The 25,758-nt window shown below is 39.7% G+C and overlaps 1 protein-coding gene across 16 annotated transcripts in view; it reads left to right on the top strand.

Moving 5' to 3' along the window:
* The window catches only part of PTPRK (protein tyrosine phosphatase receptor type K), a 603,062-nt gene that overhangs the window by 475,716 nt on the left and 101,588 nt on the right, over window positions 1-25,758 (top strand). For all 16 annotated transcript variants that reach the window (XM_038395504.2, XM_043510931.1, XM_043510923.1 and 13 more), the window contains exons 9-13: window positions 6,045-6,154; window positions 7,290-7,491; window positions 11,306-11,411; window positions 20,311-20,584; window positions 23,327-23,363. In XM_038395504.2, the coding sequence (XP_038251432.1) occupies window positions 6,045-6,154; window positions 7,290-7,491; window positions 11,306-11,411; window positions 20,311-20,584; window positions 23,327-23,363 (729 nt within the window). The remainder of the gene's footprint in view (window positions 1-6,044; window positions 6,155-7,289; window positions 7,492-11,305; window positions 11,412-20,310; window positions 20,585-23,326; window positions 23,364-25,758) is intronic.

Genomic DNA, 25,758 nt, shown 5'->3' with positions numbered 1-25,758 from the left:
AGTGACTTTTAAAGTCATGTGGATGTGTGGCAGGGTGGACTAGGTCAGAAGTCCCCTGCTGGACACCTCACTGCCCTGCCTCACCCTGCCCCAGAATAAGAGCAGGGAGAAGTCCTTGAGGCTGTCTAGGGTGGCTGTAGAAGAACAACCAATCAGAGGGGCTGATGGAGCAGCCAATCTGGGACCAGAAGGGCCCTATATAAGACAAGCAGAAGAGCAGAGAAGTCAGTTGCTGTGTGGAGCTTGAAGAGTGAACACCAGGTACCACTGATAGCTCACTGTGGAGAGCTCACTGCAAACCGGACTGAAGCCCCAGGAAAGGCTGCTGAAGAGCAGCAGGACCAGTGGAAGGTCAGTGCAGGCAGGCTGAAGCCCCTGGGGACTGAGCACAAAACCTGGCCAGGCCAGCGAGGTTACCAAGATAGGCCCCACTAGTCTGACTGAAGATGAGCCCAAGGAGGCCTGCTGAAACACCACCATCTGCGGGTACCAACATGGGCCTTGGCTGGTTGGTTGAAGAAGGCAGTGCCTCTGGAAGAAGCCTTAGAGCCACGGCCCCATACCAGGACCATAAGAAGAACTTGGACTGTAAACCCTGCAAGTGGGGATAGTATGGCTCAGCCAGAATTGCTGAAGACCTGACGAGAAAACCATCGGCCAGAGGGGCGCTACCCTGTGAAAAGAACTGTTTGCAGGCATTATCAGCCAGAGAAAGGGGGCACTTGCGAGAGGCAGGTGCTGACCCCGTTACAGGATGCTGTTTGCATCAATGATCAAATTGAAAAGGATACTTCTACAGTGCCATGCCTATCTTCTCTGTTCTCCCATTGTTTACCTCAGAAAGTACCTTGGAACTGTGTACTGGTAGCAATTGTGTGGTGGGAGTTTGTTCTGTGATTCCCTGAGTGACCATTTTAAGTTTTTTCTCTTAAATCTTTTTCATTTTAATAAATTCCTCAGTTTTTCCATTTTTAGAATTTGTATTGGAAAATTAGGTGGAATTTCTCTGTGGAGCTGGATTAATTTCCAGATCATATTGTCTTGGAGTCTTCTATACCAGAAAGAGAGAGTTTGTCAAATCCTAGTCTATGTATTTACTATAGTAAATACTGTGAAAATTGCAAATACTGATGTTGGGTAACAGAGGTGGGGTTTTTTGAAACGTTACATCTTTTAATTTTTACATATTTTATCAGCAAGTTACTCATAAAGTAATTCATGTATATTGATTCTCCTTTTTTCTGTCTTTCTACATTCCCTGTTTCACTATGCTGCCTTTTAACCTTCTTCCACTCCTTTTTTCTCTTCCTTCCTTCATCTTACCTTCTCAGTTTCTTTTCCTTTCTCCATATTCTTTTGTCCCTTTTTCCCACCCCCGTCTTATGGCTTTATGATCTTCTGTAGGCCTGCAGCCATAGTCTATATACACCAGAACAGTGGTTGTCAATCTTTTTTGTCCCATGAAAACCCTAGCATCCCACCTCATGAAGCTGTGGAGCCTCCTCCCATTTAGCAGTATGAGAAAGACATGGTGATTGTGATCCCCTGACATCTGTTCACAACCCCCATATGGTTCAGTACCTCCAGGTCCAGAACCCATGTACAAGAACAAAAAGATCATATACTTGAGTGAAACGTGGATAGATAGGGTTTGGATGCTATTTTCACAATCACAAAGCACTTTACTGAAAGTGTTGTAAGTTGATATTTACCCCCGAGTAAATGTTATCAGTTTCCTGCTGGTACATATTACCTTTTATGTACAACAAAGGATTTCTTCTTACTATAACTGTACCTATATCTCTATACAGTGTGTATATTTCCATGCAGCCTTCACCTTGGAGTGTATCCTTAATAATAATGAAAATATTGTGTTGACACTTTCATTATTATGTGTCAGGAAAACTGAAGCAATATGGAATCATTTTATAGTAGCTGGTGTCCGTTAAAACATTGTTCTACTAAAACTGATGTAGTAAATGCCTTTCCTGTAAAATTCATGCAGGACAATATTCAACTGACACTATTTGGGAATTACAGTTTCTTTATGACTGTGACATAATTCAATGCAGATTTAATGCTCTAAAATAATTAATTATTCTGATGTCAGATCAATTGATTGTGTTATTTTTAAGTATAATCTGTAAAGTCTGCCATCTTATAAATATATAAAAGAATAAATTATGAGCTATGCACTATACAAGTATATAATTGCATGAAATGTCTTCTGGTGATATCCATAAATCATGAAAAGAGCTAGTGACATTTCCGCCATAAATCCATGATGAAATTCCCTTTCAATTTATGGTATATTTATTATTTTTTGTATTGTTAAATATAAGTTCAGAACTCTTTGTGCAAACAGCTTGGGAGCCCTATCCATATTGGTATGAGAATAGTTCCATTTAGTTAGAAATTGACAAACCTTGTCTAAAATAAAATGGATTTATGCACATAAAAACAAGGAAATTCAGAATTAAGACTGAAGCTGTGGTCTAAGGATGTGTGTGTTATAAAATGCTGGGCCCCAAAAGAGGTTGAGGGGCCATTGCGTAAGAGTATTGGGAAGAGAAAAAGGAAGTCTGACAGAGCCACAAACTCTCTTTTTCAGTCTCCAAGTGAACGCAGAGGCTCAAGGATTAGCTGTCGGCTCCAATTTTTCTGCCATTGCCAAAAGATATTTATAATTTTTATTTGGCCACTGATTTGGAATCTTAACTGAGTCATGTAATTTTTAATATATATTCCTCTTTATCTTTTGTGCTTTAATATAGTACTAATTATTAAAACAACTGAAAGGAGGAAAGAGACACCACTTGTGGAGGACTATGGGAATTGACAAGACAACTAAGAAATAGTGTAACAAGACACTGGGCTTTGGAATATACACCCAGTGGGCCTGTTTTGGCTTTTGGGTCCTTTTGGTGGGAAATGTAGTCACCAGACAGACAAGGGGTTACCTGACCAATTGTTATGTGATTGCCTGCGGAAGATTATATAAAGAAAGGCCTGGCTCAGCAATGGGAATATGAGGTAAGACCCTGAGGGAAGTCCCTGCATGTGGACCTGTCAGGAGACCTTGGAAATAGCCAAGATGTGTCCTAGCCCTCACCAGTTTACAGAAAGTGAGATAGGTAGGGTTGCCAGGCATCCAGTTTGTGACCGGAATGCCCAGTCGAAAAGGGACCTTGGCAGCTCTGGTAGGTACTGCTGACTGGGCTGTTAAAAGTCCAGTCGATGGCGCAGCAGGAACCCAGGACTAAGGCAGACTCCCTGCCTGCCCTGGTTCCGTGTGGCTCCCAGAAGCAGCCGCCAGGTCCCTGCAGCCCGTGGGTGCATGGGCAGCCGGAGAGGCTCCACGTGCTGCCCCTACTCTGAGTACCGACTCTGCAGCTCCCATTGGCTGGGTACCACGACCCCTCATTTCTGGCCTGCCCAGAGTCCATACCCTTGCCCCAGGCCGGAGCCCTCTCCTGCACCCCAGAGCCCAACCCAATCCTCTACCCCAGCCCGGTGAAAGTGAGTGAGGGTGGGAGAGAGCGAGCAATGGAGGGAGGAGGAATGGAGCGAGTAGTGGGCGGGGCCTTGGAGAAGGGACGGGGCACGAGTGTTCAGTTTTGTGCAATTGGAAAGTTGGCAACCCTAGAGAGAGGCCTTTGTTGTCTGGTGTCCTGCAGTACATTGACTAATATTTTTGTTAATAAAACTAACCCTAAGGAAAGGGACATGGGGACTGAACTTGAGAATTCAGGCTTTATTTTGACTAACCTGGTTGGTGAATCTGCCCACTGGTTTACAGATACACTCCTCTTCAGAATCTCTCTGCTTTCATATATCCCTCTCCTCACTTGCCAACCTTTGTTTCTAGGCTCTTATATTTTCCTCTACTTCCCTTTCCCCTCCCCCCAGTTTGTCTCTGGCATTCTCAGCAGCAGAGGTTTATAATCACAGTTTGAACTTTTGTTCCAATGCTTTTTTGGTGCCTGTGGAAATAGAATCATGTAACTAACTAGGCTCATGTAGTACCAGTCAGTTTAACATTATTGCTGCCACCATCAAAGAATATTATAGCGCAGAAGCGCAGACATGATCATGCAGTGCAATCAATCTGTGGGCTTTTCCTGCTTGAGTGTTTAAAAAGAAATGTGGGAGGATGCACGAAAACACAAGACTCCCATGTCCTGTGTCCAGTTTCACTCCTTTATGCAGTACAATCTCTTTAAAAAGGAAACACAATAAATAATTTTTCAGGTTTCTTTGCAAACAATGTGTGGATATTTGTTTACCCCTTCCACCCCAATGTTGTTTTCAAAACTGTTTTAGCAAAATATAAGCAAGTGTGTTTGGAATTCTCTAGCTTCACTCCCATACATTCTTATACACACATTCAGATGTAAAATGAAAGGTATCACCTGGGTCAGACTACACGCAACACGATGCTTCATTTGAGCTGTGGAGAAGAGAAGCAGCCGAGCATTCCCATGAAACATAGAATGATGCTTATGACGGTTTCTTTGAATGCCACAAACAGCACAGAGGGGCTGTCATGGCACATCAGCCTTTATCCACTACACAATCTGTGTCAGTATAGTGAAGCAAAACAGCAGTATATGCGTTTAGTTAACTTCTCCCAAGTCTTCAATTGACAGACGGATGAACAGTTCCTATGAAGTTGTGTTGGAGTCTCATCTGTTTATTTGTGGGCTTCTCTGACTCCATTAATTTATTATTAATGTATCAAATTATGCTGCCTATCCCAGAGGTCAGCTCATCATTTACGTCTTCCATGTAGACTGAAATAAATCTTACTGTTGTGACAGGCCCCTCTCTGTTCCTTGATGCTGCTAGCACGGTGCACAGCGCTTCCTTTGATCCAGTGATTTTTAATTTATTTTTACCCCTTACAAAATTGCAGGACACTTTGAAAATAAATCTCCAGGAAATGTCATGTGTGAAGCTCATTGCATGTTGGATTAAGCGGGGTGGGAGGAGAAGGGAACTAATTAAAAAGGGAAGACAAATATATGCTTGGATATTTAAATCAAAACAACTTGTTAAGTTGAGAGACTTTTTAAAAATAAAATCTTTCTTACATTCATTCTGCACTCCCCCCTTCCCACCAATCTTTCAACACATTCATCCTCAACTCCAGGCGAAGTGCTGATGGATAAAAAGAACCATATGCATGGGCAGCGGGATGGGGGTGAAAAACTTGTAAACTGAAAATGGGAGATAACTAAGCACTCAGACCTAGTACTGATGTGATTACTAGTTATTATGAATCATACTTCAGGTAATGGGTCCTAAAGTGACTCTTCAAACCTTATTATACCGGAGATGGGGGAACATTCCTTCACTGATTACATTGATATAAGAAACGTGGGTCATTCTAGCTTAGTTCAGGTCGAAGCTTTGAAAAACTTTTTATATGAAAGATTGAAGCAGGCAGTTCACTCTACTGTAGCATTAACGTTGTTGTCCTGGAAAGCAGCGGTGATGGTTGAACTGCTGTTTTTTAATTCAGATTTTTAGTTTTTAAAACAAAGCTAGAAGAGGGATGACTGACACCAAAGTTTCCCAGCATTTCTATCTTTTAGTAGATGCCAGGAGGAGCAATATGACATGTACTTAATTATATGATTATGGGCCTCTGATTTGGAAGGCTGGTTTTGAGGCAGTCTTCAAAATCCTTCTGCTGAAGTGTTGTCCTGGTCTTGAGACATGTTTATTATTAAAGTTAGTGAGGTTCACTAAAGACTGATACTATGATGTGGTTTGGTTTTTTTCCCTGTTTGCTTTGCAAGACCAAATTAATTTATCTTGCATGACGCATATGAAATCATGTTTGGAGTTCGGTCTCAACTGGCTGCATTCCCTGCATAGCTGGATATGTGCCTGTGCCTTTTTTCTGAATTAAAAGGAATACTACTAGTTAGAGATTTCATTAACTGCAGTCATGGATAGGGTACATCATCACCCGATGTTCAGTTTACTTGTCTCTCTCTGTCTCTCTCTCTCTCGCTAAAATTCTAATTTATTTGCAGTGCCTGGCCCTGTACCTGCAAAATCACTAAAAGGGACCCCATTTGAAGACAAGATCTTCCTGAACTGGAAAGAACCTCTGGATCCAAATGGCATCATTACGCAGTATGAGGTAATAGAAAGAACATCTAGGAAGCTTAGGGTGACCAGATATCCCAATATTAGGGGCTTCGTCTCATATACACCACCACCCCCAAAAAAAGTGTACCAATTTTTCACACTTTCTATCTGGTCACCCTAAGGAAGTTGGAAAGTGGGGGAATAATTACTAATTATTTTACGTGCTTATGGTTTGCAGAAAGATTCTGTTCAATTAGCTGTTACTCTGTTTCACAGAATAATAGAATTATTGTGGTGACTAGAGTTTGTCACAATGCGTAATAGTATTGATTGGCCTTGTCAAGAAGCATTGCTGTTTGGCTATCACAAATTATGGAATCCATGAGTGAAACACTAATTTTAAATCTTGTAATATTAATATACAGTCTTCCAAAGCCATGATTTAGTGGAGACCTGGGGAATCTTATTTGTGGAAAGAGAAGGTTACACACACAAATGTGAAGAGGATTATTAATGGTGAAATTGACTTATCTAAGCTTTGCCGTAACTTTGGCTACCAAGTTTGGCTTCAAGGAAACCAGCACACAAATTCTAGAAAGATTCTTTTTTATGATTAGATGTGTGAGCCCTTGAAAAAAACATACACCCACAGGGAACTTGGATGCAGGCACTTTCAAAATGTGCAGACTCTGGGGAAGAGTCTATCTTTCTGTCTTTCTTTTTTTTTAAGTGGAGGAGGGAGGAATCTTAATGTGTACTAATTTGTTAATTCATTAAAACATAAAAATACTTGAATTTCTAGTGTGTGCAGGCTCTGCACTATGCTAAAGGAGTTCTTGAGTGTATCACTGCTGGGTTTGAATATCCTAGCATGATTTTAGACAGTGTTTGAATGTGACTTTTGGAAGAGGTAGAGTAAATAAGGTATGCTCCTTGCTAGCTTATAGGTATTAAGAATGTAGGGAGATAGACGAGAGAAGGGTATGTATAGTGGTAAAGAAGAGTGAAACAGATTGTATTTTAATACCTATCAATAAAATAACATTCAGCAAATACCATATTCTCAAGATGTCTACTGTCAGGTATCTGCATGCCATCTATCTCCTTTATAAATAAGAAAATAGATAATATTCTGCCCGTGTCTGCCAAAAGCCCTAACATAATTTTTAAAACAATCATTTTAACAGGTCAGCTATAGCAGTATAAGGTCATTTGATCCTGCTGTCCTAGTGGCGGGACCCCCACAGACTGTGTCAAAGGTCTGGAACAGTACGCACCATGTGTTTTCACATCTGCACCCTGGTACTACCTACAAATTCTTTATACGTGCCAGCACAGTCAAAGGGTTTGGACCAGCGACAGCAATCAATGTAACAACCAACATCTCAGGTAACTGAAAAAACAAAGGGCAATTGTTTTGTACAGTATGTTTCTGAGACTTTAAAAATGAGGGGGAAAACAAATGAGCATGCACTCCACCCATTTAAAGCAGTTCAACTTTACTGGGAATGTTTTGGGATATATTCTCTAAATACTACTACTGGAGTAGCAAGGGTATGCAGGTACATTAAAAGAAAATTATGCATCTATAATTTTAAAATTTTTAAATATTGTGCTTTTCACCCAGGGATTTCAGAGTGCTTTGCAAACGTTAAGTAATTAAGTCTCGCAATGTTTTTTGAGTTAAGTATTACACTGGTTTTGCAGATCGGAAGTGAGGTGCAGAGCAAATAACTGATTTATCTACAGGTGACACAGTAATTTAATGACAGAACAAGGAAGCAGAATCACGGAATACTGGTGCTAATTGTCTTAAAAATCTCAATGTAATGAAAACTAGAGAACTACAGAATAAAGATATAAACAATTTGATAGGAAAATACTGGTAGATGTAATTGTGTTACCCTTTAATATTGTTCTCAAAGAATAAGGCTACAGCTGGCAACCAGTAAAATTAGTCTCAAGCCATACTTGGAGATTTAGTTGATTATATGACATGGTAACTTCAGAACTGGACAGACAATAGAAAGATAAGTCAGTTGAAAACCTAAAACAGTGCTAAGCAAGTTATTTCCTTCAACTCACTGTTGGGATTGTTTTCAGAGTAGCAGCCGTGTTAGTCTGTATTCGCAAAAGAAAAAGGAGGACTTGTGGCACCTTAGAGACTAACAAATTTATTTGAGCATAAGCTTTTGTGAGCTACAGCTCACTTCATCGGATGCATTCAGACCTCACAAAAGCTTATGCTCAAGTAAATGTGTTAGTCTCTAAGGTGCCACAAGTCCTCCTTTTCTAGTTAGGATTGTGCATCATCCTGCTCAGTCTGAGGAGTAGATCACCAGGACAACGCCCCTTCTTGTGGTTGCATACTATGGTTTGTCTCTTTGTGGGTCTGCAGCCCCTCTCTCGTTCCATGAGCTGCTGCTGCCTCTTCCTGACTTAGCCCTCTGGCCAGGTCACTCGACATATTTTCCCCTCCCAGCATACCAAAGTCTTCCTTCAGCCATCCTAGGCAGTCTGCCCATTCACTGCCTTGTAGTGCCACACCTTCAGTGGCTGACAGAGGAACCTGGGACCACCCTCTACTCCAAGTTCCGGCTCAGGGATCCTGTAGCCAGCCATCAGTTCCCTTCTAGATCTTACTGCCTTCCCCAGAGCCTTGTCCTACATTCCTGGCTTCCCTGCTCTCTGGGTTTGCCAGACCAACACACCTCCCTTCTCCCAGGGAGTGACTGCAGACTTTCCTGGCAGCCCCCTTCTGTTTCCCATTTCTTGTTTCCATAGTCCCATCTCAGCTTGTTCCTCCCCAGCTGGGTGCCCTCACTCAGTCTGGGAATTACTTAGTCACCTGATTCCTCTTAGCTGTGGCCTTTTGGGTTAATTAGCCCACTTCTTAGCCTTCATTAACCCTTTCAGGGCAAGCATGGGGTGAACACGCCATCACAGCCTCATTCTGCTATATTGATGTCTTGAAATGTTTCTAAAACATGGGGGTCCCATTTTTCCAAATGTTACTGTAAATCTCTGTGTGAAGCCCTCCTCATGCAATATACTTGGACTTGTGTGAGGCATGTGACTTGTTACCACACAACATTTTGATTTAAAAAAAACTAGAACAATATAAAATTAACATTGCATACATTAAAAACTGTGCTGAGGGGTCTGAAAATGTAACTCTAAACAGGGAATTGTCATCAAGCAGGTTTGTTTCCAGTGGGAGACTCACAGGGATCAGTTTGTGGCCCTTTTTATCAATGACCTGGAAGAAAACAAACAAAAAAAATTATCCCTAATAAAGTTTGCAGATGATACAAAAACTGAGGGATTGGTAAATAATGAAAAGGACAGATCACTCATCCAGAGCAATCCAGATGGCTTGGTAAACTGGGCTCAAGCAAACAATACGGTTTTAATATGGCTAAATGTAAATGTATACATATGGGAACAAAGAATGTAGGTCATACTTACAGGCTGAGGAAATCTACCCTGGGAAGTAGTGACTCTGAAAAAGATTTGGGAGTTGTGATAGATAATCAGCTGAACATGATCTCCCAGTGTGATGCTGTGGCTGAAAGAGCCAATGTGATCCTGGGATGAATAAACGGGAAAATCGAGTAGGAATAAAGAGGTTATTTGACCTCTGTATTTGGCACTGGTGTGACCTCTGCTGGAATATTGTGTCCAGTTCTGGTGCCCACAATTCAAGAAGGATGTTGATAAATTGGAGAGGATTCAGAGAAGAACCAGGAAACTGATTAAAGGATTAGGAAACAAGTCTTACAGTGATATAAACTCAATAAATTCAATCTATTTAGCTTAACAAAGAGAATGTTAAGCGGTGACTTTATTATAGTCTTGTAAGTATCTACATGGGGAACAAATATTTAGCAATGGGATCTTGAATATAGCAAAAGAAGGTATGACATGATCCAATGGTTGGAAGTTAAAGCTAGACAAATTCAAACTGGAAATAAGGTGTAAATTTTTAATGGTGAGAGTAATTAATCATTGGAACAATTTATGCAGGATGGTGGTGGATTTTCCACCCACTGACCATGTTTACATGTAGTTTCATTTAAATTTTGAGCACTCTAATGTGTCATGCAACCAGCCATTATCTTTTTATTTTCTAGTGAAGTATAATACCCTTAGGAATGAACTTCCTTATTCTCCAGCTTCTGCTAATGCAGTATAAGTTCTGGGAATTAAATAACGAATACATTTTTATTTCTTTTTAAAGTGGAGTAATTAGTCTGCTGTCCCCATTTCTCATACAGCTCATTCTTCCTATTCTGTCCTCTTCCCTTGCACTTCATTTCCCCACTTAGCCCTTGGTTTTCTTTCTTCCCACCCCCACCAACCTCCCAAATGGTCTGCCTATAAGTTTTATTTTCACTTAAAAGTTTGAATTGAGAGACTTAAAACACATCCCAATTTAATGCAATGAAGTTAAGTGACCCCAGTCACTTTTTTAGTGTTGCTGAGTGCCTGGCTGGAAAAGGGAGCCAGAAATTTCCCTTTAAAATGCCTCCTCAAGGAATACTCGCAGGTGATACTTCAAAGGGAAACTACTGCCTCCCCTCCTTGCCCAGTGTGATCCTTGGCAGTGCTACAGAAGTGGTAGAGCAGCTTTTAGCTTCACTAGGCTGATTTAGAAGCAATATTTTATCACTCTCCCCAATCTAGTAGTGTACGTCTATTCTTCCTTTAAAAGTCAACATGAAACTTGAAAGGATCCTAAAATATTGAGGGCCATGGAGAGAGATTATAGAGGCTGTTGGGGGGTGGGTGTATGAAGACAGGTGGTTAAAAAAGTGGAAAGAGGAGGCTAAAGAGAGATTTACAGACTTCTTGTTCCTTTTCTGCAAAAGCCTGTAAACAACAACAAAGTACCAATGTCATTTACAAATGGAGGAAGAATACATATGTAGTCACCTTCTCCCATCATTTCCACTCCTTATCCTGAATGAACCTATCTAACCTAATGGATATGGGGATATTTACAGGGGTTTTTTTTTATCACTGGTGGAGTTCCAGATATGCAACAGGGGGTCCCTGGCTGAAAAATCATCAAAAAGACTCTAGCAGCCTGTGAAAATGTGACTTTGTGCAATTTTTGTGCAGGTACAGAATCTAACGAAAATTCACAATGCTTCAGCTACTTTGATTCTTGCTTCTTCTTTTTTTCCTTAACATTAATCAGCTCCCACTTTACCGGACTATGAAGGAGTTGATGCATCTCTCAATGAAACTGCCACTACCATAACTGTACTGTTGAGACCAGCTCAAGCCAAAGGTGCTCCTATCAGGTATTTACTTAAAAAGCAAACAAAGAGTTTCTGTAGTAGATTGCATGTTGCCTAGCAGCTAATAAAGCAATTCATGTCTAAGTGATATTCATTTGACATTTATGTCAGGAGATTTGTTTTTCCCGGTTAGAGAGAGACTACAAATAGACCTGTAGTTAATAAGAGTAAATTCTTCAACGGGTTTTAGATATTCATTACCTGAATCATCAACCTATCTGTTCTGTTTCAATTAGCCCACCCCACCCCCCCGTTCAGAACCATTTCATTTCACTTCCTCTCTTGGTATCTGTGGAGTATGAGGTTTGAAAGTATTTGTCAGAAAGCAAATTTGAAGATAACACTGCCTCTCCAGTATTTTAAATCAGCTATAATATAATGCATTTCATAGCTATTATTGGAAAATTGGAAGCTTGGAGGAAATAGGAGAATAATAGTGGTGAATACAAACTATATGACCTTTTTTCTTCTTCCTGAAGTGCTTATTAGAAATCAAGTTATAGCTATTAAATTTTATTTGGGGTGTCCCTTAATCATATTAAAATATTTCATGTTATATTAATTTTGAGAGACCTTTCTCTATCTCCTTCCAGTTGAAAGATAATTCAATTCTGTTTGCAAAGATTAATCTACATCCAGTTTTAATTTCTCATTGTTGGTGGGAAATCCATGTTTGGTTTCTGTTTGACAAAGACTTTTGTTTAACTAATATTTTTGCTTGAATAGGACAGTACTTCATCCACATTAAGGTACAAAATATGAGCTGTTTGTAAACACCATTTTTATTCAGAATAAAGCAGTCTCAAGAGTAGCTTGGTACTGTCGGTTGAATAGCTTAGAATAGATTTGTGTTCAGATGTTTACATCTGTAGGATTGGTCACCGTTTCAGTCTTTCAGATGTCTAGTTGTACAGACAAACCAAATATGGACTAACCAGATTTCACTCCTTATCACAGAGATGAAGAGTTTGTAATTCTACAGCCTTGCTGTTGGTGGTGTTAATTTGATTATTGACACAGGAGATAACTACTTAGATTCATTTCCTTTTTAGAAATTATATCCATAAATAAAACTATAAACCAGGGATAGTCAATAACTTTTTGTCAAGGTCCAAATTTCTTGGTCAAAGTAGAGTAAAGGTCCTGACTCCAGAGAAAATTATTTAAAAAATAACAATAATGATGATAATAAGTAAATAAAGATTTTGGGATCCATTCAAAAACATTTGGCGGTCTGCTTTTGGCCCATGGCCCACCTGTTGACTGCCCCTCCTATAAACCATTGAAGCTCCTGGATAGCAACACATGGTGTTCTGCAAGTGGTGGTCCCTGTGTGCAGTCTACTGTGGGTATGCATGAGCCTGACGCTGGAGAATTCTTGCAAGCAGTGTCCATTGTTCTGCACCTGCTCCCCTGATATCTTCTTGCTCTGCATTGAGAGTAGAAGGGGTGGCATGGACCAGCCACTGCATGGCCTGAGTTGGAATCTCCAGTGTCCAGAGCTTCTCCTTTCTCTTCAGCTTCCTTTACTCAAAGCTGTAAATATTTCAAAACTTGCTTGTTTTATCTTTAGTGTTAGGGCATTTTTTAAGTATAACTAGGGGCTAGTCAGATTCCCCACCCCAGGGAACTCCCTCCTGTCCCCACTAATTCTTGGTCAGTGATGACCCCTGGCACTGCCTGTGCTGACTCAGGGAAGTGCATGTGTTTACCAGGTGTAGTATTTATCATCCCTTCCATAGCCGTACCCAGCATATGTTGTAATTCCAGCTTAAAAAGCACCTCATGGAAAAGGCTATGAGGCTCCAGTCATACCCAGGCTAGGGGATACACCTGTTACATTGGCCAGAGTCATCAAGGAACACACCTCCCTAGCATGAGGCCTGAAATAGGAGCAAGGGAGATTACACCAACAGGCCCTCTATCAAAGTTTCCTCAGGAAAGCAGGGAATGCGCTTATAAGCACAAGAGCAGATTCTTCCTTTAAGTCCATTCTGAAGAGGGCTGATCTCTCCACCATCCTGTTCAAGTCTGGCAAGTCTTCACCCACAGCTCCCAAATACTTCAAATATCTTAAGTCCCAGGGCCTCGATAAAAAGTCTCATTGCAGCAAGGTTCTATATATACACACACTAGCCCTGAAGAGGAAATACGATAAACATCCCTACAAACCAAGGCCTATTCCTCGGCTATTTTAGCATCAGCAATCCTATAGAACCACCTTATAAATGACAGAGGGTGAAAGGTCACAATATCCTGGACTTTCTATGTCAACCACATCAACCCAACATCACCAATAGATACTTTTGACAAAATGCTCAAAAGTGGCAAACCATTATTGATGCCATTTCTACCAGAGCCTCATGTATCCTCTAGTGACTATCTAGCATTCTTTTCCCATAACTGGAGAGCAATAACGATGGACCAGTGAGTAGTGGACATCAAACCTTCCAGCTATACCGTCAAGTTTTTCTCCCTATTCCCTTTTCCATCCCTCTTCATGGATCAATCTTATGAGGAGGTCCTTCTCTAGGAGATAGAATTTCTCCTCCTACAAGAAGTGATAGTTCAGGAGCCTCATCAACGCCAAGGAAAATGGTTATACTTGAAATATTTCCTGATTTCCAAAAAGAAAGGGGAGTTGAGACCCATTCTCTACCTGCAACAACTCAATATTTTTATTCAAGAGCTAAAATTCCATATGGTTATGCTGGCATCATTAATACCATCTCTGGAAAAGAACACATGATTTACAGCTCTCTATATGAAAGAGGTGTACTTTTATGTAACAATTCCCTCTTCCCACAGAAAATCCCTCAGGTTTATGGTGGGTCCCGACCACTATCAATATAGATTGTTTCAATTCAATCAGGCGACTGCAGCTCTAGTCTTCATAAAAGTGTTCTAGTAGTAGCAGCACAGTTCAGACAGACTGACTTCACTATCTTCCCATATTTAGATGCACTTGCATCAACCTCATTCCTGCAGCAGGTTAGGAGCAACCAATGAAAATTTAAAGTGAAAAATGGAGTAGTGAACAGACAGTGAAAAACGGAGACAGTGAAATAAGAAGCGTGAAAGTGGAAATGTTGGGGAAAGGAAAGTGTGTGTGTGTGTGTATATGCATACATTGCATATAATTCTAATATGTAATCATAAAGAATTACATTTGAAAAAAATTGTTCATATTACAGGGAAAATGGTTTTCATGGGTTTGCAAAACTACTAGAACTAATTTAAGAGGTTCTTAGAATTGTGAACTCCAGTGGATCACCCTTCCCTATTTGTTCTGACTGAAGAAGCAACAAAGAGGTGAACAGTGGGGTTAATTGTTAAACAATGGGACTGTTTTTGACAGCCTGGTTGACTCCCAACAAAAGAAAACTTACAAGTTTACCACTTTTTATTTATATGCTGAAATTATGCAGCTGTGTTAGTTTTAAAGGAAAACGTGTATAGTGTAGCAGAGAAGTCCAGAAACAAATACAAAGGTAAATCAAATTCACAAACTCACAGTTGGTCAGATTGTGACATCCACCACTAGTGTTTCAGGATTTTTTTCCCTCGCAACTTCATCAGTCTCATACCATCTTTATACCATGGTGACCCATGAAGATGATGTAGATGGCATGTTTAGAATATTGATAGTTGAAGATAACTATTGGCCTGGTAGGGTATTGTATTGTGGTCTGTTGGCACAAACCCTAAAAGAGAATGAATTAGTTTTCAGTCTAGAAAGATGCATAGTAATTTATCAGAGTCCATTAAGGCCTTTTCTTCCACTGAGAAGATACTGTCCGCTTCCCTTATGTCCCCAAACTTCATAGTATTTGCCAAACAAAGAAATTCAGACATATGGTCTTCACACTGAACCTTCAGTCAGGCTGAAGTATTTCCCCACCAAGAGTTTTGAAATTTAGCTTCTAAGGGCAGGCCAATAAAATAGATCCTTCGCCCTAGCAGGAAAGGTGTGTCCTTTCCTCAAATAGTTGATGCAAAGGTCTGTCCATGACAAAGTTACTACCTGTACTTCCATACCGAGCATTACAACAAGATCAAAGAGTGGCCAGCTACATGTGTTTAATTAGAAGCACTTGGGACAAGCCACTGAATGGCATAGTGACCATGAGATTGAATGCTTGACATGTTCACATTACTGTACATACATTAATTCTTGCAAGACTTGGGTGGAGGGGGAAAAAAATAAGTGTGTCTCCTCATCTCATTTTGCCAGTGGGGAAACTGAGGAGGAGGTTGTTCCTTGCCCAGGGCAACAGAGAGAGTCAGAGGAATAGCTGTGGTTAAATTCAGACCTTCTTGGCTTCCTGTTTTCTTTATTATTATTCTTCATTTGCCCCCACTTCCCCTTTATTTTGAATACATGCAGCAAAACACAACAATCTGTGTGGAACATAACAACATTCTAGAATACAGCCTATGATAAAGTGATTTCCAGAGACTCGCCATTAAGTCCCCGGTTACTGGTTCTATGATGTAGTATAGTATTTTATACACCCTGCTCAGGAAAGCCTTTGCTGTGATGAACTACAGAATAACAGAGTCCTTTGCATATAACTTGCATATGTTGATCTATAATATATGTGAAAACTTTAAACTTAAACAACATATGCAGCTGAACATTTGATTAAAAATGAGAGAAGGGGCAGAATGTTGAATCCTTTAAGAAGATTATTATTGACATTAAAAAACAAAAATATCTACTTTTGCTTTCCCAATAATCAATACAAATCTGTTCTCATTCTGTCCATCTCAGATCCAGCATAGTCTTAGCAGGTGGTACACAATGAGCCATAGACTCTAATAATTGCTTCAACCAAATCCAGATAGTGAAGAGACTCAGCTGTACAATGAACATTTTGAGCAAAGTTTAGTCTGAGGTGATCAGATACTATGGTGATGGGCATGTATCAGAACCAGAACAGTTGTACATAATATTAAAAGGTCTTAAATCTTTCCCACTTAATTAGCACACTTGATAAACTGCATTAACCATAAAGAACCAACATATTCCTAGATGAGTTAGTGTAGACAGTCATAAATTACAACAGAAAATAGTAATATTTGTAACACAAAATAGAACTACTAAAGATATGCCAGCATCTTTAGACAAACCCTAAAAGGGAATAAATTAGTTTTCAGTCTAGAAAGATACATAGTAATTTATCAGAGTCCATGAAGGCCTTTTCTTCCCTTATGTCCCCAAACTTCATGGTATTTGCCAAACAAAGAAATTCAGACATACGGTCTCCACACTGAACCTTCAGTCAGGCTGAAACAGTACAAAACTTCATTTCTTCTCCTATTTATCTCTTTCTCTAATTTTCTCCTCCCTTTTGTGTGCTGGCTGCCAGCAAGATGAAGAGAATATGACTTGTATCCTACAGATTTCTTCAACTAGACAGTGGCCCATGTAAGTGCCCTCTTAGGGTATGGGGCCTCACCTATATATTAATGAGTATGCCAAAAAACTTAGTTGTGAAGCACTTAGGACTGCTGCTCAAACAACATGCTTGACTCAAACACTCAAAAGCAAGAAAATGAAAAGTAAAGTCTTCCAACCATACATACTCTGTACTCTTCCACCCCCTGGACCACACTATACCATTATTACAACCTCTTCACACCTCAGACCAGACACTGCAACCTTATGGATCTTCCCCATACACTCCTTTACCAAGCTACTCTCCCTTAACAATATTATTTGTGGATGTTTGGTGTAGTGATGTGTGTTCTGGGAGGGATAGTTTTGGTAAAGGATGTGATGTAAGAATGGCATCTTAATGGCCCTGACTGGACTATTTAAATTTCCATATACCTTTTGAGCCTTCACTTTTGCATTTGGAGAACATTTCAAAAGACAGTATGCACAAGCCTTTTAAAATTATTGACAAGAGGGATAAAAAAAAATCTGTAGTTGAAGAATGGAAATAACCAATGTATTTTTTTTCTTTGTCTGCTAATTATGGCTGCTAAAATGCATTTAAGAGAAATAATGCTAATTTTTTTTCTTAACTATAAAAAATCATTATATAACCCCAAGCATCCCAACAGACTCTGACTATGCACATACTTCTGACCTTCCTTCTACAGTTTGTAGTTTTTAAGCCACAGTGGCCTGCAAAATCAGTTTCATCATAATCATTTTTGGGGAGGAGAAGGGGATTTTTAATTTGGACTATGAGCTGCCAATGTGATATGGCTGTGAAAAAAGCTAATGCAGTTTTGGGATGCATCAGGAGAAGCATTTCCAGTAGGGATAAGGTGGTTTTAGTACCATTATACAAGGCAATGGTGAGACCTCACCTGGAATACTGTGTGCAGTTCTGGTCTCCCATGTTTAAAAAGGATGAATTCAAACTGGAGCAGGTACAGAGAAGGGCTACTAGGATGATCCGAGGAATGGAAAACTTGTCTTATGAAAGGAGACTTAAGGAGCTTGGCTTGTTTAGCCTAACTAAAAGAAGGTTGAGAGGAGATATGATTGCTCTCTATAAATATATCAGAGGGATAAATACAGGAGAGGGAGAGGAATTATTTAAGGTCAGCACCAATGTGGACACAAGAACAAATGGATATAAACTGGTCACCAGGAAGTTTAGACTTGAAATTAGGCGAAGGTTTCTAACCATCAGAGGAGTGAAGTTTTGGAATAGCCTTCCAATGGAAACAGTGGGGGCAAAAGATCTATCTGGCTTTAAAATTAAACTCAATAAGTTTATGGAGGAGATGGTATGATGGGATAATGTGATTTTGGTAATTAATTGATCTTTAAATATTCATGGTAAATAGGCCTAATCCCCTGAGATGGGATATTAGATGGATGGGATCTGAGTTACCCAGGAAAGAATTTTCTGTAGTATCTGGCTGGTGAATCTTGCCCATATGTTCAGGGTTTTGCTGATCGCCGTATTTGGGATCGGGAAGGAATTTTCCTCCAGGGCAGATTGGAAGAGGCCCTGGAGGTTTTTCGCCTTCCTCTGTAGCATGGGGCACGGGTCACTTGAGGGAGGATTCTCTGCTCCTTGAAGTCTTTAAACCATGATTTGATGACTTCAATAGCTCAGACATAGGTGAGGTTTTTCGTAGGAGTGGGTGGGTGAGATTCTGTGGCCTGCGTTGTGCAGGAGGTCGTACTAGATGATCAGAATGGTGCCTTCTGACCTTAGTATCTATGAATATATGATTTTCTGAAAATTCAAGCCTGACTCAGATGACATGCTTCACATTTTGCAGTATATTATGATGCAAAATATCAAAAGTATTGCAGTGAATTAAATGGACACTGTTAAAGTTGAATTGGCTAATATGTATCTCTTCTACCTCACTCCCACAGTCATATTTTTGGCTAATAAAAAGACAATATTCCTCTGAAGGTGAATAAGCTATTGACACCCTCACTCTAGAAGGACTGATATGAAACTATGTTAAAAACTCCACTTTTGAGCTGAATGACATAACAGTATATTCCAGGAGATAGTTTTCTTGCAGTCACATGTGCACATTGAGATGTCCTTCCACTCTCCCTGCTGGCTTTATTCGTGTAAGCTGGCAGGATATTGCAATTGACAAGTTTCCTGCTCTCCTGGCACTTCAGAGAGCAGAATACTTGTCAATTCCAGTCTTTTGGCAGCGCACAAGAAAGGAGCTGCAGAAAATGTGAAGCAGCAGAGTGACACTTTCAAAACTCTGGTCAGTTTCACTCTTCCTGTTTAGAAGGCTTTTAAGCAGAAATGAAACTGACAATCTTTTCAAGTTAATTCAACTGTTTCTAATATTGCCTATAATTGAATGAGATTTTTCAAGCTCTAGGGTACGAGAGATCCCTCCCCCCTTCCCCATCCACTTTTTTTTTCCCCCAGCATAAGAACTCAGCTCTGTTCTTCCTTTAAAAAAAAAAAAAACATTCTGCTTCTGCAGAACATTACATGCTGGTAATGAGCTGGTAACATACGGTAGTTATGTAGGTCCGCAACAGGGAAAGAAGAATTATAATTACCTGTTCTCTTTAGAGAAGGTGATTTTGAAAAGTGACCAAGCTTTGGACCATTTCAAGAAAGGTATTGGCAAGTTTGGGTTGAAGTCTTAATAGGCTGAAGGCCATCTGCTTCAGCAATTTGTAACATTTTATCGTTGACAACTGCAGAGAAATGAGGCAGTCTATTTTGGTGGAGTGGACAGATTTCTGTCCATCTGTGCTTGTATTACAGCATGTCACTTGTATTTTAGATCTGCATAGCTCTGAGCCAAGATAGATGCCATAGCAAGGTCAAGAGGTGGAGAAGCCTGTCAGCACATTCTGTCTCTAATGATATGACAACTGCAAATTGGTGCTTCAAGCACAGCCTGGAGGCAGTCATTATGTTGGGCCTTGAAGCCGAGCTTTCTATAATAGCATTTTCCTTTGAAATGATAACTTCAAATGCTTCAGAATATCAGACAAAGAGCTTAATCTATTACAATGTCTGTGGTTAATGTCAGAGTCATTCATGGGTTACTTAATAACAAAAATTTTCAGTGGTGAGAGGGATTTTTTGGTTTGTTTTGTTCCTTTGTATCTTTAGAAATATGTTGAAAGAAACAGTATTGAAAGAGTAAGAAAAAATAAAATAATTGTATGTATAAAATAAAATCAGTGAACATCATTTTTCTGCTCTAGGCTAGGGCTGAAAGTGGTTTATTTTCTTAAGAAAATGCGTAACAGTAGAGTAGCATTTGATGCCTGAGTTGCATAGCTTCAGCATAACTTTTGCAAGCTTTTGTTTCTCTTTTCCCATCCACGGTTTTTTTAAACTGACCACAGTGCCATTTGGCATCTTGTTTTTGTGCAGTGTGATATTTGAGAATCACAGATTACCTGATCACTTTTTCTCTCTTTAAAAAGTGCTTACCAGATTGTTGTTGAGGAGCTGCATCCACACCGAACAAAGCGAGAAACAGGCACGATGGAGTGCTACCAAGTCCCAGTCACATACCAAAATGCTCTAAGTGGAGGCTCACCATATTACTTTGCTGCTGAATTGCCCCCTGGTAACCTTCCTGAACCAGCTCCTTTCACTGTTGGTGACAATAGAACATACCAGGGCTTTTGGAACCCACCCCTGGCTCCTCGGAAAGGCTACAATATTTATTTCCAAGCCATGAGCAGTGTTGAGAAGGTAAGTACCGACCATATTTTCCTGTTGGAAATAGCTCAGAAGGTATCCTTGGTGATGAATCTCAAAGTTAGATGTAGTTTGTGTTGGTGATGGTGCTGTTTTAACCTTTCGCTAGCTTCTGTACTGTAACAGTATGGCTTTGGGCCATTCATATTTCACACTACGCCTGCTTCTTAGTAACTGTTACTGGCTGAGAATTTAATAAATCTCAGTAATAGCTGGAGTGAAATAATTTCAGCTGTGTGATTCTGCCTCCTCCATAAATAACATCCATTATTCTTCTCCTAACTCTCAATACTTGCACACTTCACAAGATTTAATTACTGCAGCACAAAGAGAACTTACTTTGTTTAGCAGGTTAGTAAAACAATGTCAGCTTTTCAGGATTCTTACAGCAAACATCAAATAAAAAGGAAAAATCCACTGATTGCGAAGTAACCCCATGCCCATGGCATGTTTCTGAGCATCTTTATACACCACTCTGTTTGAGTGCTTGACTACTGAGCAGTAGTTAAGGGTATGGCTTTGGATTGCTCTCGTTGCCTCCTTACTTCATTTTTGACACAGTTGTTGAGCACTGCTGCTGATTCTGTATGTGTATTGAAAAGACCAAAATGACAGGAGCTAAACTCTGAAGAGGGTTCCAGGTGTGAAAAACAACATGACTTTTCAAACTTCATGCTGTTATCATTGAATGATTTTCTTTTGTAAACTGAAATATGGGTGTGGGGGACTGTATTCAGCACAGTAACTTGAGGTATTTAAATATTCAATTTATGAATTACGTTTTAGATAAGTATAGTTCTATAGGAAATTGCTACATTCTGGGTATAGAGCCCCTGTATCAGCTGTGCAGGGGGATTAAGGGAAATTGCTGGGATATGCAGCTAGATTAAAGGCAAATGATCTTCACCAGGTCCTTCTGAAAGAAATAGAAATAAGAAACCATTTGTACCTTTCTATTTGGATTTCTGCTGTGGCTAATAATAAAGAAATCACGGCTATTGACTAAATCTGCCATTGAGTCTTTTGAATGAAGTCTCACCTATACCTATAATTATGAAAATTGCCCCTTCATCATATAAGGGTAGAAAAAAATTCAATATCTAATGAAATTGCACACTGGAGCTACTCTGGAACTGGAGGAATTTTCTGATGAGACAGCCTTTTCTCTTGCTAGACTTAATCGAGGCAAAGAAAAAGAAAGAAAAGCTACCTGTCACACATTCATACACATTTCCCTCACCTTCTCCATTCACCCATCTAACAGCCTTGTTGGCTTCCAACAACTAAACTAGGTTCTTGAGGAAATTGATATTTCATACAGTATATAATGATTGAAAAATATAAATAGAACCAATACAAACAAAAAAAAACCCAAACAGATCCATGTTTCAGTTTCTGTATTTGACAGTTTATGACCAAAAGGGGTGAGAGAGACTATTTTTTTTTAAATTTGATCTTCAGTTTGAGAGAGGCTCTGTGTGTTTGAGAAATGGTCTTCTCTGGTAAGATCTAAAAGCTTGGGACAGATTTGGGCTCAAAGTTTTCATTAGTTTTGTTTCCAGTTGCCGGTATCTCTCAGTTTTACCGCAACATACACAGAATACCATTGTACACTGTGACCCTGACCCTGCAAAATATTTCAGCACGTGCTTAACTTTAAATCAGTGGGATTACTCACATGTTTAAAATTAGGTGTGTGCGAAAGTGCTTTTCTGGGTTGGGGCCTACATTACACAATGGTTGCTGCAGAGCGTTTAAATGCAGATACATTAGCAATACCTGAAGAAGATGCTCCTTAGTTAAGGTTATATTGACATTTCCAATATCAGCTCAGTGGAGCTTTTATCTGAGCTGAAAAATGCCTCGATTGAAACATGTCATGTAAATTTTTAGCTCAGGGCCTCTCTTTATTAATTTCTACATCACAGCTTTTCAAAGTAGTTGGCTTAGGCATTTTGAGTTAAATAATTCTTGTGTTTGTTTGTTTGTTTGTTTGTTTGTTTGTTTGTTTGTTTGTTTGTTTGTTTGTTTGTTTGTTTGTTTGTTTGTTTGTTTGTTTGTTTGTTTGTTTGTGTTTTTTGGGGGTGTCAGAGGAGTCTAGAAAAGAAAGAGGGAATCCTGAAGGCAATGACATAGATCCCAGCAAAGAAATGCTGCTTTGTGGGGGAAAATACAGACCTTGTTGGAATAAAATGGATTTAGTCATTGTCTAATTACTAATTACGTAAATGGCTTTAAGGGGCCAGTTACATCCCATCACACAAACTTATATAACTTTTTCTTGTTACTTATATTAGTTTCAAAACATATTGTTATACTTAGAGAGAGAGATTACACAAGAAGGCCAAGAAATTCAGTTAAGGTTGAAACTGCCTCTTACCGAGTGTGTATAACCAGTTAATTTCTCTGACTTTTGAGTGATCTCATGCATTGCATGAACCACTGGTGGAAAAAAATAAATACAATTTGTGTGTGTATATAAATAAAATATGTGCAAGTCCTTTTGTGGTAAAATACCTATAAATCTAGAGAGAGTTTATGACTTGGTTAACAATTTTACTCAGATTACCAGCTCTGTAGAGACAAAATTCGTTTACTCCTCTGTCTCCACTAATATTCCTAGAGCTGTTCAGTATCCTATGCAATACTAATCTATAGTACTAATACTGTTTGTGAAGTGGGAGAAATTGAAATATGAAATTGACTATATTTTCTTTAATTTTCCCCCCTCAACAGGAAACTAAAACTCAGTGTGTTCGAATAGCTACGAAAGGTAAGAAGTTTTTCCCCCTCCAAGATAAAGGGATGTTTTGCTTGCTTCAGACCAAATTAAATATGGTATTTCTGTTAGGTATTTCAGTATTTGTACTTGTGCCCAGTTATATTGGCAGCAAAATATTTTGACTCACCTGGAAGTCTTTCCGTGTAATCAGTTGCCACTTCTTATGTTTTGGTGTTTTGCCAGGAGAATACTGTTCCAGGAGTAAGCAGAATTTAGACAAAATAAGTAAAGCTGATTTCAGTAGTTTGTATTCTCCAGGGTATTGTCCTTGTGAACAATTGGAGAACTGGAAGAAGCTAGTCAGCATGGACTCAAGAGTTGAAAGTACACTTGTTGCATCCAATGAAGTGAGCTGTAGCTCACAAAAGCTTATGCCCAAATACATTTGTTAGTCTCTAAGGTGCCACAAGTACTCCTTTTCTTTTTTTTAAATCTGTCTGTCATGGTGACAGGTATTGGAGAGCTGGGTGTGGTTTTTTTATTCAAATTGAGAGATGCTAGTAAATATACATAAATAAGAGCTCAGTGACTTGTGGATAGTCATAGGGGAGGGTTGATTTGAAGAAGGCTTTAATTTTTTTAATATCAAGTGATAGCCAAGTATGAGATTGAGTTGAAAGCTGCCAGAGTCAATCATATTGACCCCACACATGGCAGCATAATTACACAGTGTCCATTCAAGAAATTATTTCATCTTCAAATGAGGACTTAGAGTACATCTGATTAGTATCTCCTGCTCTGACTGTATTTATAACCACTCATTCCAGAGTTACTTGATTGTGTCAACAGCAGGGAGTGGTTTGCTAGATTCTAGCAGCATAAACAATAAAGGATTCTGAATGCTGGAACAGAACTCCTTTGGAGCCTAGCGCTACTCAATATTGATAAATGCAAAGTCATGCACATTGGAAAACATAATCGCAACTATATATATAAAATGATAGGAACCAAATTAGCTGTTACCACTCAAGAAAGAGATCTTGGAGTCATTGTGGATATTTCTCTGAAAACATCCACTCAGTGTGCAGCAGCAGTCAAAAAGTTGGAAATCTTTAAGAAAGGGATAGATAATAAGACAGAAAATATCATATTTCCTCTATATAAATCCATGAATACTGCATGCAGATGTGGTCACCCCATCTGAAAAAAAGAAATACTGGAATTGGAAAAGGTTCCGAAAAGAACAACAAAAATTATTAGGCGTATGGAACGGCTTCTGTATAAGGAGAGATTAATAAGCCTGGGACTTTTCAGCTTGGAAAAGAGACGACTAAGGGGGGATACGATAGAGGTCTGGTGTGGAGAATGTAAATTAAAGAAGTGTTGTTTATTCCTTCGCATAACACAAGAACTAGGGATCACCAAATGAAATTAATAGGCAGCGGGTTTAAAACAAACAAAAGGAAGTATTTCTTTACACAGTGCACAGTCAACCTGTGGAACTCTTTTCCAGAGGATGTTGTGAAGGCCAAGACTATAACCAGGTTAAAAAAAGAATTGGACAAATTCATGGAAGATAGGTCTATCAATGGCTATTAGCCAGGATGCCTAGGGATGGTGTCCCTACCCTCTTTTGGCCAGGAGCTGGGAACGAGCAACAGGGCATGGATCACTTGATGATGATGTTGCTGGCACAAAAGCCCGAGGCAGGCAACAGCTGGATTCGTTGCCCGTTGTGCGTCACCCAATAATCACAACGGGTTGGAGAAGTAGAAAAGTTTATTTGAAGCTTCAAGCGGTACAGGGAGACAACAATTTCAAATCCTGCACACCAGTGCAAGCGGTTACACATATTTTATACATTCATTCTTTAGCATACTTATCCAATAGCAAGCTGCCCTAAGTATCCATATAGCTAATCCGGTATACCAGCCAGTTCCCCTTTTCCTCTTACCATCTATTCCCCCATATATGGAGTTGTTTGTTCAGCATTATTTAACATTTCTGTCCTGCTTGACCTAATTTTGCTCCAGCCAGTCTGCGCCTGCAATACACTGTTGCAAACTTCTCAGCGTGACCGCTGTGAGTGTCTTCAGGCAGAAAAGGGAAGGCAGGGGGCCATCTGGGCCTAGAGCGAGGGGGCTTCATCGACACTCGTGGTCTTCCATCCCCTTGAGTTACCTAGTGGCCATGCCCGTTGTTCCCAACAACTCCCTCCTTTGAGAATACTCAACAGCCTTGTCTTTGAGTTTTCTCACGTGGGCACTTATCTTTTTATAAGGGGACTTTGCATAAGCACTTTGTGGTAGCCCTGAAAGGAATGCATTACCATGTTTTTTACAAGGGCTCTGACACATGATATTGCACAACATAACACCATCAGTACGATTAAGACAGGAAGAAAACTTTTTAACAACAGACTAAATAAACCACCAAGCCAAGATGA

This window comes from Dermochelys coriacea, chromosome 3, assembly GCF_009764565.3.
Source record: "Dermochelys coriacea isolate rDerCor1 chromosome 3, rDerCor1.pri.v4, whole genome shotgun sequence".
Classification (NCBI taxonomy): domain Eukaryota; kingdom Metazoa; phylum Chordata; order Testudines; family Dermochelyidae; genus Dermochelys; species Dermochelys coriacea.
The sequence above is the reverse complement of the archived record's forward strand: the minus strand, read 5'-3'. Positions and strand labels throughout refer to the sequence as shown.